A 27,865-nucleotide genomic window follows, 5' to 3' on the forward strand; every position below is an offset into this window, starting at 1 on the left:
CCGCTCTGTCCTCATAAAAGACCAAGTAAGGGCTTTAACACGAGCTCCTAACTCTGAGACACGCCTAGCAGAAGCCAGGGCTAGTAACATCACCATCTTCCACGTGAGGATTTTTTTTTTTCAACACTATATTCAAATCCCAGGGTGCTGTGGGCGGCACAAAAGGAGGTTGAATGTGAAGTACCCCCCTTGCAAGAAAGTCTGAACTTCTGGCAAGGCTGACAATTTCTTCTGGAAGAATTGAGAGGGCTGAAAACTGGACCTTAATGGAGCCCAGACGTAAGCCCTTATCCACACCAGCCTGCAGGAAATGGAGGAAACATTCCAAGTGAAACGCAGCAGGAGGATACGTGCGTTCCTCGGACCAAGAGACATATCTCCTCCAGATATGATGACAGTGGTTTGACGTCACAGGCTTCCGGGCCTGAACCATGGTAGCAATAACCTTTGTGGAAAGGCCCTTGTGAGCTAGGATGTTCCGCTCAACTTCAATGCCGTCAAACGAAGCCGACTTAAGTCCAGGTAGACGAACGGTCCTTGCTGAAGAAGATCTCTTCTCAGTGGCAGAGGCCAAGGGTCTTCTATAGACATGTCCAGAAGATCCGCGTACCACGCCCTCCGAGGCCAATCTGGAACAATCAGAATTGCCTGGATTCTGACTCCTGATTCGCTTGTGCACCCTTTGGGAGCAACAGAATCGGAGGAAACCGGTAGGCCAAGGCGATTTCAGTGCATCCACTGCCCTCGCTTGAGGGTCCCTGGTTCGTGAGCAATACCAAAGCAGCTTCTTGTTGAGTTGAGAAGCCATCATGTCTATCTGTGGGCTACCACACCGGTCGATGATCTGCTGAAACACCTGAAGCCCCCACTCTCCCGGGTGGAGATCGTGACGACTCAGGAAGTCCTCTTCCCAGTTTCCACAAGATTGCGGACATTACTCTTGCATTTATTTCTGCCCAAAGGAGTATTTTTGACACCTCTCGCATGTAGAGCTTTGTCCCTCCTTGCCGATTGACATACACCACCGCCGTGGCGTTGTCCGACTGTACCTGGATTGCGTGATCCCTGAGTAGAGGAGAGGCCTGAAGTTCCAGAATATTGATCGGAAGGAGGGCTTTGTGGGCTGACCACCTGCCCTGGAACTGAGCCACTTGGGTGACAGCTCCCCATCCTCTCAGACTCGCATCTGTCGTGAGGAGGATCCAATCCTGAATCCCGAAACTCCATCCTTGGCCTGAGGTGACAGTCATATCATCCGGTGCATCTGAAGATGTGATCCGGACCACTTGCTCAGGAGATCCAATTGAAATGTTCTGGCATGGAACCTCCCATATGGGATCACCTCGTATGAGGTAGCCCAAACAAAAACTGTGGTGGCAGCAGTAAATCAAAAAGCCCACATACCCTCTCCGCTACTACAAAATAAAATGCAAATAAAAAAACAAAACAAAAATGTTAACAGCAGTTTCAGCCTAGGGCCCTGAAATGTAAAACATTTTCATATTGTGGAGGTGTGTAGGGGGGAAGAAACACAAGTCCGCAGAAGTGCCCACTCCATCAACTATGCTATCTACATCTAATGGCATAGCAGGGACCCCCACAAAGCGCACAACAGCCAGTGAACATACATCTTACAATACAGCAATGACCCCCAGATAACGGTTTCTCAATACATCCTGTGTCATAAAGGTAAAATATGACATTTTTATATATTATTCTTTCATTAAAATATTATAAATAAATGCCCAAAGGCAGATCAAAATAGTTAAAAACAGGCTAAAGAGGGATGTCACAAATGTGTTAAGCTGCACTATGAATGATGCATAAACCCTAGTGTAAATGTCTGTGCATAGGAGAGGAAAACATAAAAACAACCTAATTTAAATCGGAGAGCTTTCAGCTTCCTCCGGTTTGTGATTTGTCTGTAACTGTACAAAGCCTACAATCAACTTAGTGTCACCCTGATAACTGTCAGGCTACAGCACTGAACTGATTTCCCATAAAATGCTTCTGCCTACAATTTCTATAAATAATTTACCAGTGTGAGTAGGTGCAGGACAGAGATGATGTAATCCGTGCCGGACGTCTGGCAGTTCCCCAGTTGGTCTAATCCATATGTGATTACCATCTCGCAGTGTATTGCCATGCTGGGATCCATGCTGCCGAGTAGAACACCAACGCATTCATTGGCAGCGGTCAGTACAGCCTCGGAAGAGAACACCTGGTTGGCTGCGGTAACACACTTCATAACTCGATATAAAATCTAGAAATTAAAGTGTGACATAATGTAATTTCCTCAGTGAAATTGTTTTTGTATAGGCTTACCATACTACCCTTTACACTGGTACACTCGTGAATTACACAGGTTATGTGGCTGGTTGACTTCAAGCCTGCATGTCACTGGGTTTTAATGAGCCACAGAACCTATGTAATTCATGAGTAAATTGGTTTAAAGGGATAGTATGGTTAGCCTATTTGTGTTACAACGTGAAAGTACACTAAATAAGCAATGAACCCAAGATAAGAGCAGTGAACAGGCTGTTATATTGTTCCCATACATTCTTAAACAGTTAAATACAGACATTATCTGCACACACCAACAGATCACCATCAATAAATAAAGATATTGCAGCAGACTAATGGAAATCTCTATAATCCAGGTCAGATGCTGATCAGGATTGTCAGAAGTTTTAAGCGCATACATGCAGCAGCCTAAAGCTAAATTTGATCAATAGAAAATGAAATTGCAAAATGCGTGGGAAATACAGTAGGGTGTAGTTAAAAGGAGGAAAATGTTGAAGCATCCAAACATTTCTCTAATCATATAGGCTGACAAAAAAGCATTGCTCTATCTATAATATGAACTAAGAAAAATATAAAATAAATCTTACATCTGTGACATAAGCTTCAGTGATTGGAGGCCCTCTGATTGGGCTGAATCGCTCCCCAATACTTCGTACAACAGTACTAAATACTCTGAGAAGAGCGGCAAGCTTAGGTAAGGAGACTGATGGAGGAGGAAGGTCTTCATCAACTGATTCACCAGAGGCTAAATTTCCAAGGTCCTGATGGAGAAACATCCAAATTGGAGTGCTAATGATTAGATAATGATACTCTAGGGATTATTAAACATGCACAAAAAAATATTACTCTCAACAGTAAAGAGAAAACAAATAAGATTTTACTCACCGGTAAATCTATTTCTCGTAGTCCGTAGTGGATGCTGGGTACTCCGTAAGGACCATGGGGAATAGACTGGCTCTGCAGGAGACTGGGCACTCTTTTAAGAAAAGATTAGGTACTACATCTGGTGTGCACTGGCTCCTCAATCTATGCCCCTCCTCCAGACCTCAGTTAGGGAAACTGTGCCCGGAAGAGCTGACATTACAAGGAAAGGATTTGGAATCCAGGGTAAGACTCATACCAGCCACACCAATCACACCGTACAACTCGTGATAACTATACCCAGTTAACAGTATGAACAACAACTGAGCCTCATTAAACAGATGGCTCAGAACAAAAAACCCTATAGTTAAGCAATAACTATATACAAGTATTGCAGAATTCCGCACTTGGGACGGGCTCCCAGCATCCACTACGGACTACGAGAAATAGATTTACCGGTGAGTAAAATCTTATTTTCTCTGACGTCCTAGTGGATGCTGGGTACTCCGTTAGGACCATGGGGATTATACCAAAGCTCCCAAACGGGCGGGAGAGTGCGGATGACTCTGCAGCACCAAATGAGCAAACTCAAGGTCCTCCTCAGCCAGGGTATCAAACTTGTAGAATTTTGCAAACGTGTTTGATCCCGACCAGGTAGCAGCTCGGCAAAGTTGTAAAGCCGAGACCCCTCGGGCAGCCGCCCAAGAAGAGCCCACCTTCCTCGTGAAATGGGCTTTTACTGATTTAGGATGCGGCAGTCCAGCCGCAGAATGTGCAAGTTGAATCGTGCTACAGATCCAGCGAGCAATAGTCTGCTTAGAAGCAGGAGCACCCAGCTTGTTGGGTGCATGCAGGATAAACAGCGAGTCAGTTTTTCTGACTCTAGCCGTCCTGGAAACATAGATTTTCAGGGCCCGGACTACATCCAGCAACTTGGAAGCCTCCAAGTCCCGAGTAGCCGCAGGCACCACAATAGGTTGGTTCAAGTGAAACGCTGATACCACCTTAGGGAGAAATTGGGGACGAGTCCTCAATTCTGCCCTGTCCATATGGAAGATCAGATAGGGGCTTTTACATGACAAAGCCGCCAATTCTGACACACGCCTAGCCGAAGCCAAGGCCAAAAGCATGACCACTTTCCAAGTGAGATATTTCAACTCCACGGTCTGAAGTGGCTCAAACCAATGTGATTTTAGGAAATCCAACACAACGTTGAGATCCCAAGGTGCCACTGGAGGCACAAAAGGGGGCTGAATATGCAGCACTCCCTTAACAAACGTCTGAACTTCAGGCAGTGAAGCCAGTTCTTTTTGAAAGAAAATAGACAGGGCCGAAATCTGGACTTTAATGGATCCCAATTTTAGGCCCATAGTCACTCCTGACTGTAGGACGTGCAGAAATCGACCCAGCTGAAATTCTTCTGTTGGGGCCTTCATAGCCTCACACCAAGCAACATATTTTCGCCATATGCGGTGATAATGTTTTGCGGTCACATCCTTCCTAGCTTTTATCAGCGTAGGAATGACTTCAACCGGAATGCACTTTTCCATCAGGATCCGGCGTTCAACCGCCATGCCGTCAAACGCAGCCGCGGTAAGTCTTGGAACAGACAGGGCCCCTGCTGTAGCAGGTCCTGTCGGAGCGGCAGAGGCCAAGGGTCCTCTGAGATCATTTCTTGTAGTTCCGGGTACCAAGTCCTTCTTGGCCAATCCGGAACGATGAGTATAGTTCTTACTCCTCTCTTTCTTATTATCCTCAGTACCTTTGGTATGAGAGGAAGAGGAGGGAACACATAAACCGACTGGTACACCCACGGTGTCACTAGAGCGTCCACAGCTATCGCCTGAGGGTCCCTTGACCTGGCGCAATATCTTTTTAGCTTTTTGTTGAGGCGAGACGCCATCATGTCCACCTGTGGCCTTTCCCAACGATTTACAATCAGCTGGAAGACTTCTGGATGAAGTCCCCACTCTCCCGGGTGGAGGTCGTGCCTGCTGAGGAAGTCTGCTTCCCAGTTGTGCACTCCCGGAATGAACACTGCTGACAGTGCTATCACGTGATTTTCCGCCCATCGGAGTATCCTTGTGACTGCCCCCCAACCTCGGAGGCTTGCATCCGTGGTCACCAGGACCCAGTCCTGTATGCCGAATCTGCGGCCCTCGAGAAGATGAGCACTCTGCAGCCACCACAGCAGAGACACCCTGGCCCTCGGGGACAGGGTGATCAGCCGATGCATCTGAAGATGCGATCCGGACCACTTGTCTAACAGATCCCACTGAAAGATCCTTGCATGGAACCTGCCGAAGGGAATTGCTTCGTAAGAAGCTACCATCTTTCCCAGGACTCGCGTGCAGTGATGCACAGACACCTGTTTTGGTTTCAGGAGGTCTCTGACCAGAGATGACAACTCCTTGGCCTTCTCCTCCGGGAGAAACACCTTCTTCTGTTCTGTGTCCAGAATCATACCCAGGAACAGCAGACGCATCGTAGGAACCAGCTGCGACTTTGGGATATTCAGAATCCAGCCGTGCTGTTGTAGCACTTCCTGAGATAGTGCTACTCAGACCATCAACTGCTCCATGGACCTCGCCTTTATAAGGAGATCGTCCAAGTACGGGATAATTATAACTCCCTTCTTTCGAAGGAGTATCATCATTTCGGCCATTACTTTGGTAAATACCCTCGGTGCCGTGGACAGACCAAACGGCAACGTCTGGAATTGGTAATGGCAGTCCTGTACCACAAAACGGAGGTACACCTGGTGAGGTGGGTAAATGGGGACATGTAGGTAAGCATCCTTGATGTCCAGTGATACCATGTAATCCCCCTCTTCCAGGCTTGCAATAACCGCCCTGAGCGATTCCATTTTGAACTTGAACTTCCTTATACAAGTGTTCAAGGATTTCAAATTTAGAATGGGTCTCACCGAACCGTCTGGTTTCGGTAACACAAACATTGTGGAATAGTAACCCCGTCCCTGTTGAAGGAGGGGAACTTTGATTATCACCTGCTGGAGGTACAGCTTGTGAATTGCCGCCAGTACTACCTCCCTGTCCTGGGGAGTAGCTGGCAAGGCTGATTTGAGGTAACGGCGAGGGGGAGACGTCTCGAACTCCAGCTTGTATCCCTGAGATACCACTTGTAGAACCCAGAGATCCACCTGTGAGCGAACCCACTGGTCGCTGAAGTTCCGGAGACGGGCCCCCACCGCACCTGGCTCCACATGTGGAGCCCCAGCGTCATGCGGTGGACTTAGTGGAAGCAGGGGAGGATTTTTTGTTCCTGGGAACTGGCTGTATGGTGCAGCTTTTTCCCTCTACCCCTGCCTCTGGGCAGAAAGGACGCGCCTCTAACCCGCTTGCCTTTCTGAGGCCGAAAGGACTGTACTTGATAATACGGTGCTTTCTTAGGCTGTGAGGGAACCTGAGGTAAAAAGAGTCGACTTCCCAGCTGTTGCTGTGGATACGAGGTCCGAAAGACCGTCCCCAAACAATTCCTCACCCTTATAAGGCAAAATTTCCATGTGCCTTTTAGAATCAGCATCACCTGTCCACTGCCGAGTCCATAATACTCTCCGGGCAGAAATGGACATTGCATTAATTCTAGATGCCAGCCGGCAAATGTCCCTCTGTGCATCTCTCATATATAAGACTACGTCTTTAATATGCTCTATGGATAGCAATATAGTGTCCCTGTCCAGGGAATCAATGTTATCAGACAGGGAATCAGACCACGCTGCTGCAGCACTACACATCCATGCTGAAGCAATAGCAGGTCTCAGTATAGTACCTGAGTGTGTATACACAGACTTCAGGATAGCCTCCTGCTTTCTATCTGCAGGCTCCTTTAAGGCGGCCGTATCCTGAGAAGGCAGTGCCACCTTTTTTGATAAGCGTGTGAGCGCCTTGTCCACCTTAGGGGATGTCTCCCAGCGTAACCTATACGTTGGCGGAAAAGGGTACGCCATTAGTAACCGCTTAGAAATTACTAGTTTCTTATCTGGGGAACCCCACGCTTCTTCACACAATTCATTTAACTCATCAGATGGGGGAAAAGTCACTGGCTGCTTTTTCTCCTCAAACATAATACCCTTTTTTGTGGTAACCGGGTTAATGTCAGAAATGTGCAACACATTTTTCATTTCCGTAATCATGCATCGGATGGCCCTAGTGGATTGTACATTTGTCTCATCCTCGTCGACACTGGAGTCAGACTCCGTGTCGACATCTGTGTCTGCCATCTGAGATAGCGGGCGTTTTTGAGCCCCTGACGGCCTCTGAGATGCCTGGGCAGGCGCGGGCTGAGATGCCGGCTGTCCCAAAGCTGCGTCATCGAACCTTTTATGCAAGGAGTTGACACTGTCAGTTAATACCTTCCACATATCCATCCACTCAGGTGTCGGCCCCGCAGGGGGCGACACCACACTTATCGGCACCTGCTCCGCCTCCACGTAAGCGTCCTCATCAAACATGTCGACACAGCCGTACCGACACACCGCACACACAGGGAATGCTCTGACTGAGGACAGGACCCCAACAAAGTCCTTTGGGGAGACAGAGAGAGAGTATGCCAGCACACACCAGAGCGCTATATAACAAAGGGATATACACTATACACAAAGTGAATTTTCCCCCTATAGCTGCTTATATCACAATTTGCGCCTAAATTTATGTGCCCCCCCCTCTCTTTTTTACCCTTTCTGTAGTCTAGTCTGTAGTGTAAACTGCAGGGGAGAGCCTGGGGAGCGTCCTTCCAGCGGAGCTGTGAAGAGAAAATGGCGCTGGCTGTGCTGAGGAAGATAGCCCCGCCCCTTCTGCCGCTTTTTATAATGTTAATGGCGGGGGTTTTTGCACATATACAGTGTTATACACCGTATTATGTGCTTTTGCGCCCCCCCCGCACCCACCAGTGACCGGAGCGTGTGGTGTGCTGTGGGAGCAATGGCGCACAGCTGCAGTGCTGTGCGCTACCTTATTGAAGACCGGAGTCTTCAGCCGCCGATTTTCTCCGGTTTCTTCCGTCTTCTGGCTCTGCAAGGGGGACGGCGGCGCGGCTCTGGGAACGGACGATCGAGGTCGGGCCCTGTGTTCGATCCCTCTGGAGCTAATGGTGTCCAGTAGCCTTAGAAGCACAAGCTAGCTGCAAGCAGGTTTGCTTCTCTCCCCTAAGTCCCACGTAGCAGTGAGTCTGTTGCCAGCAGATCTCACTGAAAATAAAAAACCTAACAAATACTTTTCTTTATAGGAGAGCCCACTAAGTGCATCCAGCTCAGGCCGGGCACAGATTCTAACTGAGGTCTGGAGGAGGGGCATAGAGGGAGGAGCCAGTGCACACCAGATGTAGTACCTAATCTTTTCTTTAAAGAGTGCCCAGTCTCCTGCGGAGCCTGTCTATTCCCCATGGTCCTTACGGAGTACCCAGCATCCACTAGGACGTCAGAGAAAATTCCAAAATCCCCCTCATGATTATTTTATGACCATTAAATTCTTTTTCCAAATCTGTAGTGGGACACAGATAGCGTTAGGCTTTTCATAGGAGGATTCGGGAATTCATAAGTGCACATAGGAAACTGTAAAGATGTTCTACGTCAGGCTGACAAAGGGGGTAAGCGGCAGACTGACCAGACGAGGAAACTGTGCCCATTGATGGAGCCGATTCTTCCCCGGGGACGTAGAACATCTCTACAAAGTTTCCTATGTGCACTTCTGAAATACGGAATCTGGTAGGAAGCCACCCTCATAAGTTAGGATTGTAACATCAGTGAATGTTAATCTTTCCACAATAATATGGACGTTTTTATTGTTGGACTGTTTTACTATTAAAAGAAATCTGCTTTTAACTGTCTGCTCGACTAATACTCATATGTTGAGTTGGCGGCAAATTTTACTGCATACAGGATTTTGTGAACATATTGCACTAAAATTGTCTATATTTTTTTTGCATGTATTATCATCTGGACATATGTCATATCTTTTATTTGCAAAAAAAATCCTTTTGTGAAGACTATGAAGTGAGTGAGAGCTTCTGCTTTGAGATAAGCAGACATTTTCTCCTTATTTTTCAACAATCTAAGTCTAAGAAAGGGGCGCAGAAAGAAGGGTATCCAAATTCTAGAAGTCTTTTTACATTGGTTTTGGGTGAGGATAACAACTTTTGGACATCCATTTTTCAGCTGCCCATGTGCGCAATTTCTGGCAGGTGCAAAATTTGCTAATTTTTGAAAAATCGCATTTCATGTATTTCTGCACTCAAGTATACCAAGTTTCTCTGCACATCTGTGTTTTTATCTAAAATTGTAAAAAAAAAAAAATTTTTGTGGGGGGGGGGGGGGGGGGGGGGGGGGGGGGGGGGGAAGACAACTAAATATGCCACTGCCCATCTGCAAGTTCAAAGAGTACTTTCCCATCAATACAACACCTCTACATACATGTCCCACATCATTTAACCCATTTCTGAGCTTTTCTGAGAAATTCACCTAAAAAATGATGTCTTTATTGGCTACATTATACCACCTAAACACTTCCAATTACATAATTACTCATAGGGAGCGATGGAGCAGGTGAACTACACTGCGTCCCAACATTTTTGCCTTTAAATATTGTCCCTACCTTTGCACCTGTTCAGGGGTTATGCACAAAAGCATGTGAATGTGCAGAGATTTTAGAATTGGAATGCAAATACACATCCTTGTGCCAATTTAGCAAGAAATGGATCGCACGCGCCAACTTACACCTAATTGGAACAATCACTAAAGCTTGTACGCAATTTTTTCATCTTTACTTTATATTACACCACAAGGGGCCTGCAGCGCCTTAAAGGAAACAATGAACTAAGAAAAAAATAAGAATTTACTTACCGATAATTCTATTTCTCGGAGTCCGTAGTGGATGCTGGGGTTCCTGAAAGGACCATGGGGAATAGCGGCTCCGCAGGAGACAGGGCACAAAAAGTAAAGCTTTTCCAGATCAGGTGGTGTGCACTGGCTCCTCCCCCTATGACCCTCCTCCAGACTCCAGTTAGGTACTGTGCCCGGACGAGCGTACACAATAAGGGAGGATTTTGAATCCCGGGTAAGACTCATACCAGCCACACCAATCACACCGTACAACTTGTGATCTAAACCCAGTTAACAGTATGATAACAGAAGAGCCTCTGAAAGATGGCTCCCTAAACAATAACCCGAATTAGTTAACAATAACTATGTACAAGTATTGCAGATAATCCGCACTTGGGATGGGCGCCCAGCATCCACTACGGACTCCGAGAAATAGAATTATCGGTAAGTAAATTCTTATTTTCTCTATCGTCCTAGTGGATGCTGGGGTTCCTGAAAGGACCATGGGGATTATACCAAAGCTCCCAAACGGGCGGGAGAGTGCGGATGACTCTGCAGCACCGAATGAGAGAACTCCAGGTCCTCCTTTGCCAGGGTATCAAATTTGTAGAATTTTACAAACGTGTTCTCCCCTGACCACGTAGCTGCTCGGCAGAGTTGTAATGCCGAGACCCCTCGGGCAGCCGCCCAAGATGAGCCCACCTTCCTTGTGGAATGGGCCTTAACAGATTTAGGCTGTGGCAGGCCTGCCACAGAATGTGCAAGTTGAATTGTGTTACAAATCCAACGAGCAATCGACTGCTTAGAAGCAGGCGCACCCAACTTGTTGGGTGCATACAGTATAAACAGCGAGTCAGATTTTCTGACTCCAGCCGTCCTTGAAATGTATATTTTTAAAGCTCTGACAACGTCCAACAACTTGGAGTCCTCCAAGTCGCTTGTAGCCGCAGGCACTACAATAGGCTGGTTCAGGTGAAACGCTGATACCACCTTAGGGAGAAAATGCGGACGCGTCCGCAGCTCTGCCCTATCCGAATGGAAAATTAAATAAGGGCTTTTATAAGATAAAGCCGCCAGTTCAGATACTCTCCTGGCGGACGCCAGGGCCAGTAACATAGTCATTTTCCATGTGAGATATTTCAAATCCACATCTTTTAGTGGTTCAAACCAATGGGATTTGAGGAAATCTAAAACTACATTTAGATCCCACGGTGCCACCGGAGGCACCACAGGAGGCTGTATATGCAGTACTCCCTTTACAAAAGTCTGGACCTCAGGAACTGAGGCCAATTCTTTTTGGAAGAATATTGACAGGGCCGAAATTTGAACCTTAATAGATCCCAATTTGAGACCCATAGACAATCCTGATTGCAGGAAATGTAGGAAACGACCCAGTTGAAATTCCTCCGTCGGAGCACTCCGATCCTCGCACCACGCAACATATTTCCGCCAAATGCGGTGATAATGCTTCGCGGTGACTTCCTTTCTTGCCTTAATCAAGGTAGGAATGACTTCTTCTGGAATGCCTTTTCCTTTTAGGATCTGGCGTTCAACCGCCATGCCGTCAAACGCAGCCGCGGTAAGTCTTGGAATAGACACGGTCCCTGCTGAAGCAGGTCCTGTCTTAGAGGTAGAGGCCACGGATCGTCCGTGACCATCTCTTGAAGTTCCGGGTACCAAGACCTTCTTGGCCAATCCGGAGCCACTAGTATCGTTCTTACTCCGCTTTGCCGTATGATTCTCAATACCTTTGGTATGAGAGGCAGAGGAAGAAACACATACACCGACTGGTACACCCAAGGTGTTACCAGCGCGTCCACAGCTATTGCCTGCGGATCTCTTGACCTGGCGCAATACCTGTCCAGTTTTTTGTTGAGGCGAGACGCCATCATGTCCACCATTGGTCTTTCCCAACGGTTTATTAGCATGTGGAAAACTTCTGGATGAAGTCCCCACTCTCCCGGGTGAAGATCGTGTCTGCTGAGGAAGTCTGCTTCCCAGTTGTCCACTCCCGGGATGAACACTGCTGACAGTGCTATCACGTGATTCTCCGCCCAGCGAAGGATCCTGGCAGCTTCTGCCATTGCACTCCTGCTTCTTGTGCCGCCCTGTCTGTTTACATGGGCGACTGCCGTGATGTTGTCCGACTGGATCAACACCGGTCTTCCTTGAAGCAGAGGTTCCGCCTGGCGTAGAGCATTGTAGATTGCTCTTAGTTCCAGAATGTTTATGTGAAGAGACTTTTCCAGGCTCGACCACACTCCCTGGAAGTTTCTTCCTTGTGTGACTGCTCCCCAGCCTCTCAGGCTGGCGTCCGTGGTCACCAGGATCCAATCCTGTATGCCGAATCTGCGGCCCTCCAATAGCTGAGCCCTCTTCAACCACCACAGAAGAGATACCCTTGTCCTTGGAGACAGGGTTATCCGCAGGTGCATCTGAAGATGCGTGCATTGATGTACAGACACCTTTCCTGGTTTTAGGAGATTCCTGACCAGGTCGGATAACTCCTTGGCTTTTTCCTCGGGAAGAAAAACCTTTTTCTGAACCGTGTCCAGAATCATCCCTAGGAACAGCAGACGAGTTGTCGGCATTAATTTGGATTTTGGAATATTCAGAATCCATCCGTGCTGCTTTAGCACCTCTTGAGATATTGCTAATCCCATCTCTAGCTGTTCTCTGGACCTTGCCCTTATTAGGAGATCGTCCAAGTATGGGATAATTAATACGCCTTTTCTTCGAAGAAGAATCATCATCTCGGCCATTACCTTTGTAAAGACCCGAGGTGCCGTGGACAAACCAAACGGCAGCGTCTGAAACTGATAGTGACAGTTTTGTACAACGAACCTGAGGTACCCCTGGTGTGAGGGGTAAATTGGAACGTGGAGATACGCATCCTTGATGTCCAAGGATACCATAAAGTCCCCTTCTTCCAGGTTCGCTATCACTGCTCTGAGTGACTCCATCTTGAACTTGAACTTCTTTATGTACAGGTTCAAGGACTTCAGATTTAGAATAGGCCTTACCGAGCCATCCGGCTTCGGTACCACAAATAGAGTGGAATAATACCCCTTCCCTTGTTGTAGAAGAGGTACCTTGACTATCACCTGCTGAGAGTACAGCTTGTGAATGGCTTCCAAAACCGTCTCCCTTTCGGAAGGGGACGTTGGTAAAGCAGACTTCAGGAAACGGCGAGGTGGATCTGTCTCTAATTCCAAACTGTACCCCTGAGATATTATCTGCAGGATCCAGGGATCTACCTGCGAGTGAGCCCACTGCGCGCTGTAATTTTTGAGACGACCTCCCACCGTCCCCGAGTCCGCTTGAGAAGCCCCAGCGTCATGCTGAGGCTTTTGTAGAAGCCGGGGAGGGCTTCTGTTCCTGGGAAGGAGCTGCCTGTTGCTGTTTCTTCCCTCGACCTCTGCCTCGTGGCAGATATGAATAGCCCTTTGCTCTCTTATTTTTAAAGGAACGAAAGGGCTGCGGTTGAAAAGTCGGTGCCTTTTTCTGTTGGGGAGTGACTTGAGGTAGAAAGGTGGATTTCCCGGCTGTAGCCGTGGCCACCAAATCTGATAGACCGACTCCAAATAACTCCTCCCCTTTATACGGCAAAACTTCCATATGCCGTTTTGAATCCGCATCGCCTGTCCACTGTCGCGTCCATAAAGCTCTTCTGGCCGAAATGGACATAGCACTTACCCGTGATGCCAGTGTGCAGATATCCCTCTGTGCATCACGCATATAAAGAAATGCATCCTTTATTTGTTCTAACGACAGTAAAATATTGTCCCTGTCCAGGGTATCAATATTTTCAATCAGGGACTCTGACCAAACTACCCCAGCACTGCACATCCAGGCAGTCGCTATAGCTGGTCGTAGTATAACACCTGCATGTGTGTATATACTTTTTTGGATATTTTCCATCCTCCTATCTGATGGATCTTTAAGTGCGGCCGTCTCAGGAGAAGGTAACGCCACTTGTTTTGATAAGCGTGTTAGCGCCTTGTCCACCCTAGGAGGTGTTTCCCAGCGCTCCCTAACCTCTGGCGGGAAAGGGTATAATGCCAATAATTTCTTTGAAATTATCAGCTTTTTATCAGGGGCAACCCACGCTTCATCACACACGTCATTTAATTCTTCTGATTCAGGAAAAACTATAGGTAGTTTTTTCACACCCCACATAATACCCTGTTTAGTGGTACCTGTAGTATCAGCTAAATGTAACGCCTCCTTCATTGCCAAAATCATATAACGTGTGGCCCTACTGGAAAATACGGTTGATTCGTCACCACTGGAATCAGTGCCTGTGTCTGGGTCTGTGTCGACCGACTGAGGCAAAGGGCGTTTTACAGCCCCTGACGGTGTTTGAGGCGCCTGGACAGGCACTAATTGATTGTCCGGCCGCCTCATGTCGTCAAACGACTGCTTTAGCGTGTTGACACTATCCCGTAATTCCATAAATAAAGGCATCCATTCTGGTGTCGACCCCCTAGGAGGTGACATCCCCATATTTGGCAATTGCTCCGCCTCCACACCAATATCGTCCTCATACATGTCGACACACACGTACCGACACACAGCAGACACACAGGGAATGCTCTAAACGAAGACAGGACCCACTAGCCCTTTGGGGAGACAGAGGGAGAGTCTGCCAGCACACACCAAAAAGCGCTATATATGACAGGGATAGCCTTATAATAAGTGCTCCCTTATAGCTGCTTTATATATATCAAGATATTGCCATTAAATTTGCCCCCCCTCTCTGTTTTACCCTGTTTCTGTAGTGCAGTGCAGGGGAGAGACCTGGGAGCCGTCCTGACCAGCGGAGCTGTGAGAGGAAATGGCGCCGTGTGCTGAGGAGATAGGCCCCGCCCCTTTTTCGGCGGGCTCGTCTCCCGCTATTTTGTGAATACAGGCAGGGGTTAAATATCTCCATATAGCCTCTGGGGGCTATATGTGAGGTATTTTTAGCCTTTATATAGGTTTACATTTGCCTCCCAGGGCGCCCCCCCCAGCGCCCTGCACCCTCAGTGACTGCGTGTGAAGTGTGCTGAGAGGAAAATGGCGCACAGCTGCAGTGCTGTGCGCTACCTTTAGAAGACTGCAGGAGTCTTCAGCCGCCGATTCTGGACCTCTTGTTACTTCAGCATCTGCAAGGGGGCCGGCGGCGCGGCTCCGGTGACCATCCAGGCTGTACCTGTGATCGTCCCTCTGGAGCTGATGTCCAGTAGCCAAGAAGCCAATCCATCCTGCACGCAGGTGAGTTCACTTCTTCTCCCCTCTGTCCCTCGTTGCAGTGATCCTGTTGCCAGCAGGAATCACTGTAAAATAAAAAACCTAAGCTAAACTTTCTCTAAGCAGCTCTTTATGAGAGCCACCTAGAATTGCACCCTTCTCGGCCGGGCACAAAAATCTAACTGGAGTCTGGAGGAGGGTCATAGGGGGAGGAGCCAGTGCACACCACCTGATCTGGAAAAGCTTTACTTTTTGTGCCCTGTCTCCTGCGGAGCCGCTATTCCCCATGGTCCTTTCAGGAACCCCAGCATCCACTAGGACGATAGAGAAATGTGACTTACAGTACAGAACATTGCAGGACATTAACATCAGCAGTACTAATACGGACATAAGCAGCAGGGAGGCAGAACTCAAGTGGTGAGGAGATGATGGTATACGTAAGGGAATGAAGAGCACATAAGGGGAGAGGGCCGGGCTTGAGAGAGCTTACATTCTATAGGGGTTGGGTATGCATGACTGCGCTCGTCACAGGCTGGATACCCGCGAGTGGGGATAGTCCCCGATAGTCAGCTTGCTGACTATCAGGATTCTCAGGGGGCGGGAGGTAAGGGGAGGTGTTGTGACCGCCGGTCACATAACTACATCCCTTCTATAGGCCGGTACCTGCAACCACTCTGCACAAGCAACGTCCCATCTGATCCATCTAATGTGCAGTGCCACGATGCAATGGTACGACACGGTCTGATTACATTTATTATGTAACAATATACTAAGTAATTAAACGTCAAAATCGCATAGTGTACAGCGCACCCGCCCCTCGCTTGGAGTGTGTGCCCTACTTGACTACTCCTGAAACATTTACGAAGTACATATATATACATTCAATACACAAGGTGCTGTAAAGGAAAAGCCACGTCTTGCACCGTGTGTAAGGTGTGGGAGAAGGGAGACCAGCTCCTAAAAGTGCAGTACTACTGGCTGCACCTAGCAGAACAGAGGCGTTATAGGGACTAGTAAGTTCTTCTTTATCCAGGGCTTGTCTAAGGGTAAACCTTAAATGCAAAAGGGTAATAATAAATGCTTAATAAAATAAATCTCGTAATAAACATCATCGGTTTCAAATGCAAAAAAAAATAAAATATGGGTATCGCTATCTACTTTGTACAATATTTACTAAACAAATGAGTACATAGTTACTTACTTCAGCATAGGCTTCCATATCTTCTAGAAACTGCCCCAACAGAGTAGTAGAAAACGCTAAATCCGCAACCCAAAACGGCTCCAAACTTTGTAGCCACCCTGCAACAGCAAACCAAAAAACATTTCAATAGTGACAAAACTAAACATTATCGTTAAGACTACATTGTTAAAATAGAATGGTTAGTTCTTTTATAATTTGTGTAATAACTTGGGTCATTAGCTGCATAATTGTGATTATTATATTTCTTCTCAGCCATTTACTCAATGCTTATGTAACTTGTACTGATACATATGCTTCAATAAAAAAAATTAATAAAATAGAATGGTTAGAACAAACTATTGAATATAAAACCACTTCCCAGATGAACGTATTTTGGGACTGTCTTCGTCTAACAACTTTAATATTGCATAGTGCATGTACAGTATCTATTTTTTCTTTTCTTTTTTTTAACCAGTAACTAATCACAGGAGACAATACAAATTTCAGGTGATGAGTCTTTGGAACACACAAAGGCACATTCGCAAATTCTGCATTGCTCATTTTACCTCCTACTTCCATAGGGTGTACAAGAAAATGAGCACCGTTGCTCTACCATAGGATATAAAGTCAAAACTGGGATTTTGGTTAAATACTTTTATCTTATTCCTTGAGGGACACTGGAACTACAAATATAAGAGGAGCTGGAGCAGTCTGGTCACCACAGTGTTAAGGTTTGCAGAGCAGAGGCCCCTTCTTCCATATATTCCACCCCATATGTAACAGCAAGTTAACGCTAACAAAGCAAAATGACTATGAATATGAGTAGAGGAGGAAAAAAATAGTAGGCATACAGAAAAACAGCCACACAGGAGAAGTTGGTGAATCTGGACCTCCACGATTGCCATACAATGCTGAGCAAGCCAGGGGTGTAAGTGTGGGCGTCCAGCGTTCCCCATGGAATGAGAGAAAAGGATTCATCAGCTAATAAAATCAAATTTTCGCTATCATCCATTGGGAACACTTGAACTACAGGATGTTAAAGAGCTATGGGAGGCAATGGGAGGTATGTTCTGTGCATGGGACCCCTCGCACCAAAATTAGCATTCTAAAAGGCGACGTTGACAAATCTGTAGGATTTGATGAAGGTGTGCACAGAGGACCAAGATGAAGGTGTGCCCAGAGGACCACGTAGAGGCCCTGCAGAGTTGTCCAGTCGAGGTAGCCCACCTTGCCATCCAGGAAGCATCCACTGACCTAGTAGAGTGAGGTCTAACTAAGTCCATAACAGGTACGTTTGCCAAAGTATGCTTATTGGATGAATAATTGTATCCAATGTGCCAACCTCCATTTGGTAGCAGGCCAGCTGTTTCAATAGACATCACAGGAGCACGAGTTGTGAATATGACTAGTGAACATCTTTGGTCCTATCTGCGTAAATGAAGAGGGCCGACGCCACTCGTGAGGAAAGGGATAAACTCATGCCCTGTGGTCCTGTCTTCAGAATAGAAGAAACCACAATTTCATGGTTGATGTGAAATTTAGAAAACACCTTCGGAAGAAATCCCATTCTGGTGCAGAGGACTGCATGGTCCCGATGAAAATGAGATAAGGGAACTTATGAATCAAGGCACTTAAATCAGATACCAGTTGAGCAGAAGAGATAGCGAGGAAGCGGAGGTCTACATATTCAAGAGGCTCAAACTGATAAGTTTAAAGCACCCATAATACCAGAACTAAATCCCTCAGGGCAACCTGGGAAAGGAAGGGAGGCTGAATATGAAGTAGCCCCTGGAAGGAAGGCTGTAACACTGGCATAAAAAAAGATGAGCGGTGGAAAAACAAAAGGCGAACAACATGGTGTGCACAACTGCGTGCCTGAGATCAAGATCCAACTCTACACCCCGATGTATTCCCTGTGGAACCCAGTGTACCTCGCAGAAAGATTTAACTATGGTAAGTCTACCATAAATCTCCTTTTCTGCAGCGGGGTACACGGTGTTCCACAGGGAATACATCGGGGATGTCCTAAAGCAGTTTCTCACAGAAGGGGACGCACCATAGCGGTCACAAGAACCCGGCGTACAAAGGAAGCATTCTGGGAGGTGAAGTATCAAAAGCATAGAAACTAATGAACGTGTTCACTGGGGACCACGTACCCGCCCTGCACAATTGTTCAGCGGACGCGCCTCTGCCGGCTTCCCAAGTAGGTCCAACAGACCGAGTAGAATGGGATTTGATAGCAGCAGGAGCTGGGAGTCCAGCCTGCGCATAGGCTTGTGCAATCACCATTCTAATCAATCTGGCCAAGGCTTGCTTATTCGCAGGCCAGCCACGTTTGTGAAAAACCAAAAAGTACAAAAAGGGTTTCTAACCTCCTGATAGAGGAAGTCCTCTCCACATAAATACAGAGAGCCCGTACCACATCCACAGACCGTTCTTTGGAGGACAAACCAGAAGAGATAAAAGCCGGAACCACAATGGAAAAAATGGAAAGATGACACCACCTTAGGTAGATAACCGGGGCGAGTTCTAAGAACCGCCCAATCACGGTGAAAAATCAAAAAGGGTGGACAACAGGACAAAGCGTCTAAATCCGACACCCTCCTAGCAGAGGCAATAGCCAACAGAAACACAACCTTAAGCATAAGGCATTTAAGGTCCACAGATTCAAGAGGCTCAAATGGAGACTCTTGTAGGGCATTCAAGACAACAGACAGATCCCATAAAGCCACAAGAGGGACATAGGGAAGCAGAAGCCGTAAAACACAGAGTGAAAGCATGAACGTCAGGAATAGACGCAATTTTCTTCTGAAACCACACAGACAAGGCAGAGATATGAACCTTGAGGAAGGCCAGACGAAGGCCTAAGTCTAGGCCTTGTTGCAGAAAAGCCAAAAATCTTGAAGTTCTGAACGTGTACGCATCATAATTCTTAGCAGCACACCAGGTGAATTAAGAATTCCAGACCCTGTAATAAATCCGTGCGGAAGCCGGTTTACGGGCCTATAACATAGTTTGAGAATCCTTTGGCCTTCAGGAGTGAAGCCTCAAGAGCCACGCCATCAAAGCCAGTCTGGCCAGGTCCAGGTAGACACAAGGGCCCTGAACGAGGAAGTCTGGGCGTTGAGGAAGTAGAAGAGGACGCTCGATCGATAGACCCTGCAGGTCTGAGAACCAATGTCGTCTGGGCCACGCTTGAGCGACTGAAGTAGTATTCCTCCTTCTTGCTTGAACTTTCGTATTCTCCTGGGCAGGAGTGACACTGGAGGGAACACGTACGGCAGCCGAAAGTTCCATGGAATTTCCAGTGCGTCCAAGAACGCTGCTTGAGGATCCCTTGTCCTTGATCCGAAAACCGGAACCTTGTGATTGTGTCGAGACGCCATCATATCTACATCTGGTAGGCCCCACTTGTCCACTAGGAGTGAGAGACTTCCGAGTGAAGACTCCACTCTCCGGCGTGTACGTCCTGATGACTAAGGAAATCCGCTTTCCAGTTGAGGACTCCCGGAATGAACACTGCCGATACTGGTGGCAGATGGCGTTCCGCCCAATAAAGGATTTTTGATACTTCCAGCATTGCCATGCAGCTTCGAGTGCCACATTGATGATTTATGTACGCCACCGTGGTGGCGTTGTCTGATTGTACTTGAACAGGCCTGTTCTGTATCAGAGGCAGGGCAAGCGTCAACGCATTGACCACTACCCGCAATTCCAGAATGTTTAACGGGAGGAGAGATTCCTCCTTGGTCCACCGACCCTGGAGAGAGTGTTGCTCCAACACCGCGCCTCAACCCCGCAGACTGGCGTCCATTGACAGTACGACCCAGTTGGAGATCCAGAAGGGACGGCCCCTGCTCAACTGGGTATCCGTTTGATAGATAGTGTCTAGTTAGACAGACAATAGATAGACTCCATATGTTTGACAGACATTAGGTCGACAGGGTCAAAAGGTAGACATGAAAAAGGTAGACAGTACAAAAGGTCTACAGGTCAAAGGACTATTTCATACTTTCTCTATCCATGTCGGCATAGAGTTGGTTATAAACCTTGTGGCGAGCGCAGCGAGCTACCGTGCCCGTAGCGTGGCGAGTGAAGCGAACCCTGCGAGGGTATGCCTTTCTACAATTGGGGGTCCCAGATGACGAAACTATCCACACAAACAACAAAAGTGTCGACCTTTTGACCCTGTCGACCTAATGTCTGTCTAACATATGGTGTCTATCTATTGACTTTCTAACTAGACACTATCTATCTTTTATACCGAAACTGCTCAACTGTTGGTCCTGTAACCACCAGCTCAGTGACAGACGAACCTCTGGAGTCAAGGAGATCATTTGAGACCTGATCCGATGGGGCAGGCCGTCCCACTTGGAAAGGGTTAACCTCTGCAGAGGGCGGGAATGAAATTGAGCGTACTCCACCATGTCAAAAGCAGACACCATGAGGCCTAGTACTTGCATTGCCGAGTGTATCGACAAGCGAGAAAGGAAGTATCTGATCTTGTCCTGAAGTTTCAGGACCTTCTCCGGAGACCGAAACCGTCTTTGGCCGTGTGTGTCCAGCTGTTGCACCATGCTCCGAGCAGGGACCAGCGAGGACTTTTTCCAGTTGATCAGCCCCCCATGGGCTTGTAGGAATTGGACCGTCAGTTCCAAATGACTGAGGAGAATATCTTGGGAGTTCTCCAGGACCAGCAAGTCGTCCAGATACGGCAGGATTCTGATTCCCTGACGGCGGAGAAGGGCCGTCATCACGGCCATAACCTTGGTGAAGATCCGAGGGGCCATGGCCAGTCCAAATGGCAGAGCCTGGAATTGATAATAGAGGTTGCCACTAGCAAACTGCAGATATTGTTGGTGCGATATGGCAATCGGTATATGCAGGTAAGCATCCTGTATGTCCAGGGATACCATATAGTCTTCGGGTTCCATGGCCAGTACAATACAGCGAAGAGTTTCCATACGGAATTTGGACACACTCACAAATTTGTTCAATGATTTCAGTTTGAGTATAGGCCGGAAGGACCCATTTGGTTTCGGAACTAGAAACAGCATTGAATAGTATCCCTTGCCTCTCTGGGACAAAGGTACCGGCACTACCACTCCTGTGTCCAGGAGGGATTGCACAAACAAGTGTAGAGCTTGCGCTTTCAACGGATCCGAAGGGATAACTGTTGAGCAGAACTGGCGAGGGGGATGTCTCTTGAAAGACTGCGTACCTGTGAGAGAACTTCCCGCACCAATACGTCCAAAGTATTCTGGGCGAACTGCAGAAGTCTGTCTCCCACCCTGGGGTCCCTCAGGAGGAGGCTCGCCACCGTCATGCAGCAGGCTTGTCTTGTTTGGAAGCAGGCTGACGGGCGGCCCAGGATTGTTTAGGTTTGGGCTTAGTGGATTTGAAATTACGAGCCTGTCTCGGGTACGCCTGACCCTTTGCTTTCCCTGGAGGTCGAAAGGAACGAAAAGTGGTACTCTTTGCTTCGGTTTAGAAGAATTAGCAGTCGCCAAGTCAGTCACAATCTTTTTCAGATCCTCCCCAAAAAGGATGTCTCCCTTAAAAGGGAGCACCTCCAAGGTCAAGCCAGTATAGACGTAGTAGACACCTTGGCCGCCATTACACCTGCCTCAAAGGCCGCCTACTGAATACAGTGGGAGGCTGTGGTAATATGACACCGATATTGTCTGGCAGTGTCAGAAATATCCTGAGGCAGCTCATTCTCTAATGCCTGAACCCATGCATCAACTCATTTGGCGGCTCAGAAGGCTGCTATAGTGGGTATATGTACAGCACCGGTAAGAGTAAATTGACTTCAGGCATCCCTCCACACGCTTATCCTTCAGTGAGGTGACAGGCAGAGTAGATGACACCACAAGACGGGCGACATTAGAGTCCACCGGCGGTGGAGTTTGCCAGCTGTAACTAAACTACGCAGGGATAGGATAATGAGCTAGCATCTTTTTAGACAGGGAAAAATTTATTTCATGGAGACTACCAGGATTCCTGACGTATGTCAAAAAAATGGTCAGAATGTGGTAAGACTACTTTAGTAACCTTCTGACATTTGAATTTATCAGGTTTCTTAGACACAGTAGTAGGATCTCTCTCATCAATTTGTAGAATCAGCTTAACAGTCTCCACTAGGTCAGGAACATCAACCTGGGTTGTAGATTCCTCGTCAGAAGCAACTATATCAGTGTCTGACGGATCAGTATATTCCCCATCCTCATCCGAAGAATTATCTGAAATAGTGGATTGTGAGTAGGAAGCGACCAGCTTAGTTGACCCCTTGACCCCAGAGGGGCGTGGGGTAGACTTTTGTCTAACCAAAGATTGATTTCATTGTTGTATCTGGGTAGACAGAGTGTTCGCCCAGGGCGGCTTAACTACAAGGACAATTTGTGGCTCCAATGGCACAGGAGGTCCCACAGGGGGCGTAAGACGTGTCACAAGCATATTAAGCATATTTGAGAACGCTGCCAAAGGCGGTTCCTGATTGGCCACAGGTGCTGCGGGCTGACTGGGAGATGTATGGCACCCAGTGCCTGAACCATCAGCCAAAACTTCCCCCTCAGGTAAATCCTTGGTGCAAGCACTGTATGATGCAGAAGCGTCCACGGATTTCCCGTCATGTGTGGCGGACATTATAGGGAATGTAGCATTAGAGCATAACAGTACAATATAAACCAGACAAACACAATACTTGCAAATAACCCCCTGATTTATGCGACAGTAAATACAGGACACAAACAGAGAATTAAAGCGGTATGAGGCGACAAATACACAGTAAAAAATATCAAGCACAAGCAGTATATACTGTGTATGTGTGTATATATATATATATATATATATATATATATATATATATATATATATATATATAAATAAAACCATGATGCACCTAGCACCCCCACGGTACAGAATATAGTGATAGAAATAAGTGTGATACACTAGCATGAAATCCACCCATCAGCTAAAGGCACACTTAGTCACAGGTACAATGCAGAAGTTATTACTGATAAACAATAAAACTGCACTGGACAAATTATATATATATATATATATATATATATATATATATATATATATATAGAGATAGATAGATAGATAGATAGATAGATAGATAGATAGATAGATAGATAGATAGATAGATAGATAGATAGATAGATAGATAGATATCTCAAAAAAATTAAGGGAACACTAAAATAACACATCCTAGATCTGAATGAATGAAATATTCTTGTTAAATACTCTGTTCTTTACATAGTTGAATGTGCCGACAACAAAATCACACAAAAATTATCAATGGAAATCAAATTTATTAACCTATGGAGGTCTGGATTTGGAGTCACACTCAAAATTAAAGTGGAAAAATACACTGTTCCAACTTTGATGTAATGTCCTTAAAACAAGTCAAAATGAGGCTCAGTAGTGTGTGTGGCCTCCACGTGCATGTATGACCTCCCTACAACGCCTGGGCATGCTCCTGATGGAGGTGGCGGATGGTCTCCGGAGGGATATCCTCTCAGACCTGGACTAAAGCATCCGACAACTCCTGGACAGTCTGTGGTGCAACGTGGCGTTGGTGGATGGAGCGAGACATGATGTCCCAGATGTGCTCAATTGGATTCATTGGACAGCCTGCAGGTATGCAGGGGGGGTCTGGGGGTGGCTTGGGAGGGTTCATTTACTCTTCCCAACGGCTGCCATTGTCTGCAGCCGCTGGAGGGGGGGATCCTGCCGTGCTGACCAATCAGCAGTGATCGGCAGCACGGCAGACACAGGGGGAGAATGCAGGGAGGCAGAGGCAGCAGCGGAGGGAAGTTTATCTTCCCTGCCGCTGCTAACACACTCTATCTGGCTGGTCGCATCCCGTGCGACCAGGTCAGATAGAGCACTTGCAGGCATGGTCGCATCTGATGCGACCATGCCAGGCAGGTGGTTAAAAAGACTTAAAAACAAAAAACAAAATTGTTCAATGAAAAAAGTACAGCTGCATGTTTCATCTTCAATTAAAAAATAAAAAAAAATAAGGATCCAGTTCCTTGAGCAGGAAAGTAAAAAAAAGAAAAAAAGGTCTGTCTGCTCCAGCTCCACGCATACCCACAAGTGATAAAAGAAATGTTGAACCCGAATATCAACATGGACAAAATGTGAAATATGACATGTTGGTGGGAGGCATTTGATATGCCGGCTGTCGGGATACCGGCGCCGCAATCCCAACAGTCGGCATACCGACAACTATTCTCCCTCCTGGGGTGTCCACGACACCCATGGAGGGAGAATAAATAGCATAGAGCACATGGCGAGCGCAGCGAGCCCGCAAGGGGCTATTTTGCACTCACCCCGCCGCCTGCATAGACAGTCGGCATCCCTGCGACGATGTCAAAATGTTATCTGTGTCGAAATGGTGTACACGTTCTACCACAGTTCTCTGGGATGTACACTACTGAACATCGCAAAAAACTGAATTACCCCCAAATAATTTGAAAATTGCCATGTGAGGATATGTATAGTGATTGCACAGTCCTGTGCCCAGTGCCTTTGCTAGCCCATAGCTCTCAACGGCAACAAATATGTATTCATTATGTATCAAAAATAAACTACCGTACTTTAGTTATAACATTCAAGTGTATTGGCCAACAAAAGAAAAAGCGCCCCACAATAAAACAAAACCATCCTAGATGAAACCAAGTCTAATAGATATCTATATAGCCAGAAAAATGGCCTAACCAGGGAGGTGCTAGCTGCCTCCAGAGATAAGGTGGTTAATCTGGAAAGAAAAAGTGGTGATTATTTCCTACTGCACAAAAGTAGAACGGACATGCATTAGAAACACACTGAAATGGTAATCTTACCTGACACCTGCTGTGTTAGAGAATGTTTCTGTGTGTGATCTATGTGCCATCCAACCAAAATATCAACAGTATCCTGCAAATGGAAACAGATATATTCCACATGTAAGCTTATGCACATACAGTAACATACTATTTCCCCCACTGCTCATACATGGTGTCTAGTAATTTATAAAACTATCTGGCATTCTTTTAACAGGTCATTGCAGGTGATGATGTGTTTATTTAAAGGAGTCAATTATGGAACAATCAGAAAAAGAAAAAAAACTAATCACAAAACCAAACTATAATTGTACTCCATTAGCCTTCTGATGACACTAGAGGTGATGGCTACTTTTGTTTTAATCCCAGTACACTTGCTTTTCCCAGCAGTGAACAATTGTTATCAATTTTTGCAACTATCACAATACAATGCCTGTGTATTGCCAATCAGCCCAGTTCACCAACCATACAGTTGTTTCAAACATCAACTCATTTATAGATTGCAATGGTGTACAGTCCTATCAAAAGTTAAAGAAAACTAAATTTTCAGTTTTATTGAAATTTATGAAGAAATTAAAGCACAGAATGAACAATCAGAAAAAATAATAATAAGAATTTACTCACCGGTAATTCTATTTCTCGTAGTCCGTAGTGGATGCTGGGAACTCCGAAAGGACCATGGGGAATAGCGGGCTCCGAAGGAGGCTGGGCACTCTAGAAAGATTTATGACTACCTGGTGTGCACTGGCTCCTCCCACTATGACCCTCCTCCAAGCCTCAGTTAGGACACCGTGCCCGGACAAGCAGACATAATAAAGAAGGATTTAGAATCCCGGGTAAGACTCTTACCAGCCACACCAATCACACCGTACAACTCGTGATACTATATCCAGTTTGACAGTATGAAAACAACTGAGCCTCTCAACAGATGGCTCAACAATAACCCTTTAGTTAACAGTAACTATGTACAAGTATTGCAGACAATCCGCACTTGGGATGGGCGCCCAGCATCCACTACGGACTACGAGAAATAGAATTACCGGTGAGTAAATTCTTATTTTCTCTAACGTCCTAGTGGATGCTGGGAACTCCGAAAGGACCATGGGGATTATACCAAAGCTCCCAAACGGGCGGGAGAGTGCGGATGACTCTGTAGCACCGAATGAGAGAACTCCAGGTCCTCCTCAGCCAGGGTATCAAATTTGTAGAATTTTGCAAACGTGTTTGCCCCTGACCAAGTAGCTGCTCGGCAAAGTTGTAAAGCCGAGACCCCTCGGGCAGCCGCCCAAGATGAGCCCACCTTCCTTGTGGAATGGGCATTTACAGATTTTGGCTGTGGTATGCCTGCCACAGAATGTGCAAGCTGAATTGTACTACAAATCCAGCGAGCAATAGACTGCTTAGAAGCAGGAGCACCCAGCTTGTTGGGTGCATACAGGATAAACAACGTGTCAGTTTTCCTGACTCCAGCCGTCCGGGAAACATATTTTCAGGGCCCTGACAACGTCTAGCAACTTGGAGTCCTCCAATTCACTAGTAGCCGCCGGCACCACAATAGGCTGGTTCAGGTGAAACGCTGACACCACCTTAGGGAGAAATTGGGGACGAGTCCTCAACTCTGCCCTATCCATATGGAAAATCAGATAAGGGCTTTTACATGATAAAGCCGCTAATTCTGACACTCGCCTTGCTGAAGCCAAGGCCAATAACATGACCACTTTCCACGTGAGATATTTCAGATCCACGGTTTTAAGTGGCTCAAACCAATGTGATTTTAAGAAACTCAACATCACGTTGAGATCCCAAGGTGCCACAGGAGGCACAAATGGGGGCTGAATATGCAGCACTCCTTTTACAAAAGTCTGAACTTCAGGTAGTGAAGCTAGTTCTTTTTGAAAGAAATTCGACAGAGCCGAGATCTGTACTTTAATGGAGCCTAGTTTTAGGCCCATATCCACTCCTGCTTGCAGGAAATGCAGAAATCGACCTAGTTGAAATTCCTCTGTTGGGGCCTTATTGGCCTCGCACCATGCAACATATTTTCGCCATATGCGGTGATAATGCGTTGCCGTAACATCTTTCCTGGCCTTAATAAGCGTAGGAATGACTTCTTCCGGAATACCTTTTTCCTTTAGGATCCGGTGTTCAACCGCCATGCCGTCAAACGCAGCCGCGGTAAGTCTTGGAACAGACAGGGCCCCTGCTGTATCAGGTCCTGTCTGAGCGGTAGAGGCCACGGGTCCTCTGAGAGCATCTCTTGAAGTTCCGGGTACCACGCTCGTCTTGGCCAATCCGGAACCACGAGAATTGTGTTTACTCCTCGCTTTCTTATTATTCTCAATACCTTTGGTATGAGAGGCAGAGGAGGGAACACATAAACCGACTGGTACACCCACGGTGTCACTAGAGCGTCCACAGCTATCGCCTGAGGGTCCCTTGACCTGGCGCAATATCTTTTTAACTTTTTGTTGAGACGGGACGCCATCATGTCCACCTGTGGTTTTTCCCAACGGTTTACCAGCATCTGGAAGACTTCTGGGTGAAGTCCCCACTCTCCCGGGTGGAGGTCGTGTCTGCTAAGGAAGTCTGCTTCCCAGTTGTCCACTCCCGGAATGA

The 27,865-nt window shown here is 46.9% G+C and overlaps 1 protein-coding gene across 2 annotated transcripts in view; it reads right to left on the bottom strand.

Moving 5' to 3' along the window:
- SMG1 (SMG1 nonsense mediated mRNA decay associated PI3K related kinase) overlaps nucleotides 1–27,865 on the bottom strand; it is a 408,649-nt gene that overhangs the window by 282,038 nt on the left and 98,746 nt on the right. For both annotated transcript variants that reach the window (XM_063934392.1, XM_063934391.1), the window contains exons 8-11: nucleotides 25,271–25,343; nucleotides 16,434–16,531; nucleotides 2,892–3,065; nucleotides 2,039–2,263 (exon numbers count right to left, since the gene is read on the bottom strand). In XM_063934392.1, coding sequence (XP_063790462.1) covers nucleotides 2,039–2,263; nucleotides 2,892–3,065; nucleotides 16,434–16,531; nucleotides 25,271–25,343 — 570 coding nt within the window. The remainder of the gene's footprint in view (nucleotides 1–2,038; nucleotides 2,264–2,891; nucleotides 3,066–16,433; nucleotides 16,532–25,270; nucleotides 25,344–27,865) is intronic.

Source organism: Pseudophryne corroboree, chromosome 7 (genome assembly GCF_028390025.1).
Source record: "Pseudophryne corroboree isolate aPseCor3 chromosome 7, aPseCor3.hap2, whole genome shotgun sequence".
Lineage (NCBI taxonomy): Eukaryota > Metazoa > Chordata > Amphibia > Anura > Myobatrachidae > Pseudophryne > Pseudophryne corroboree.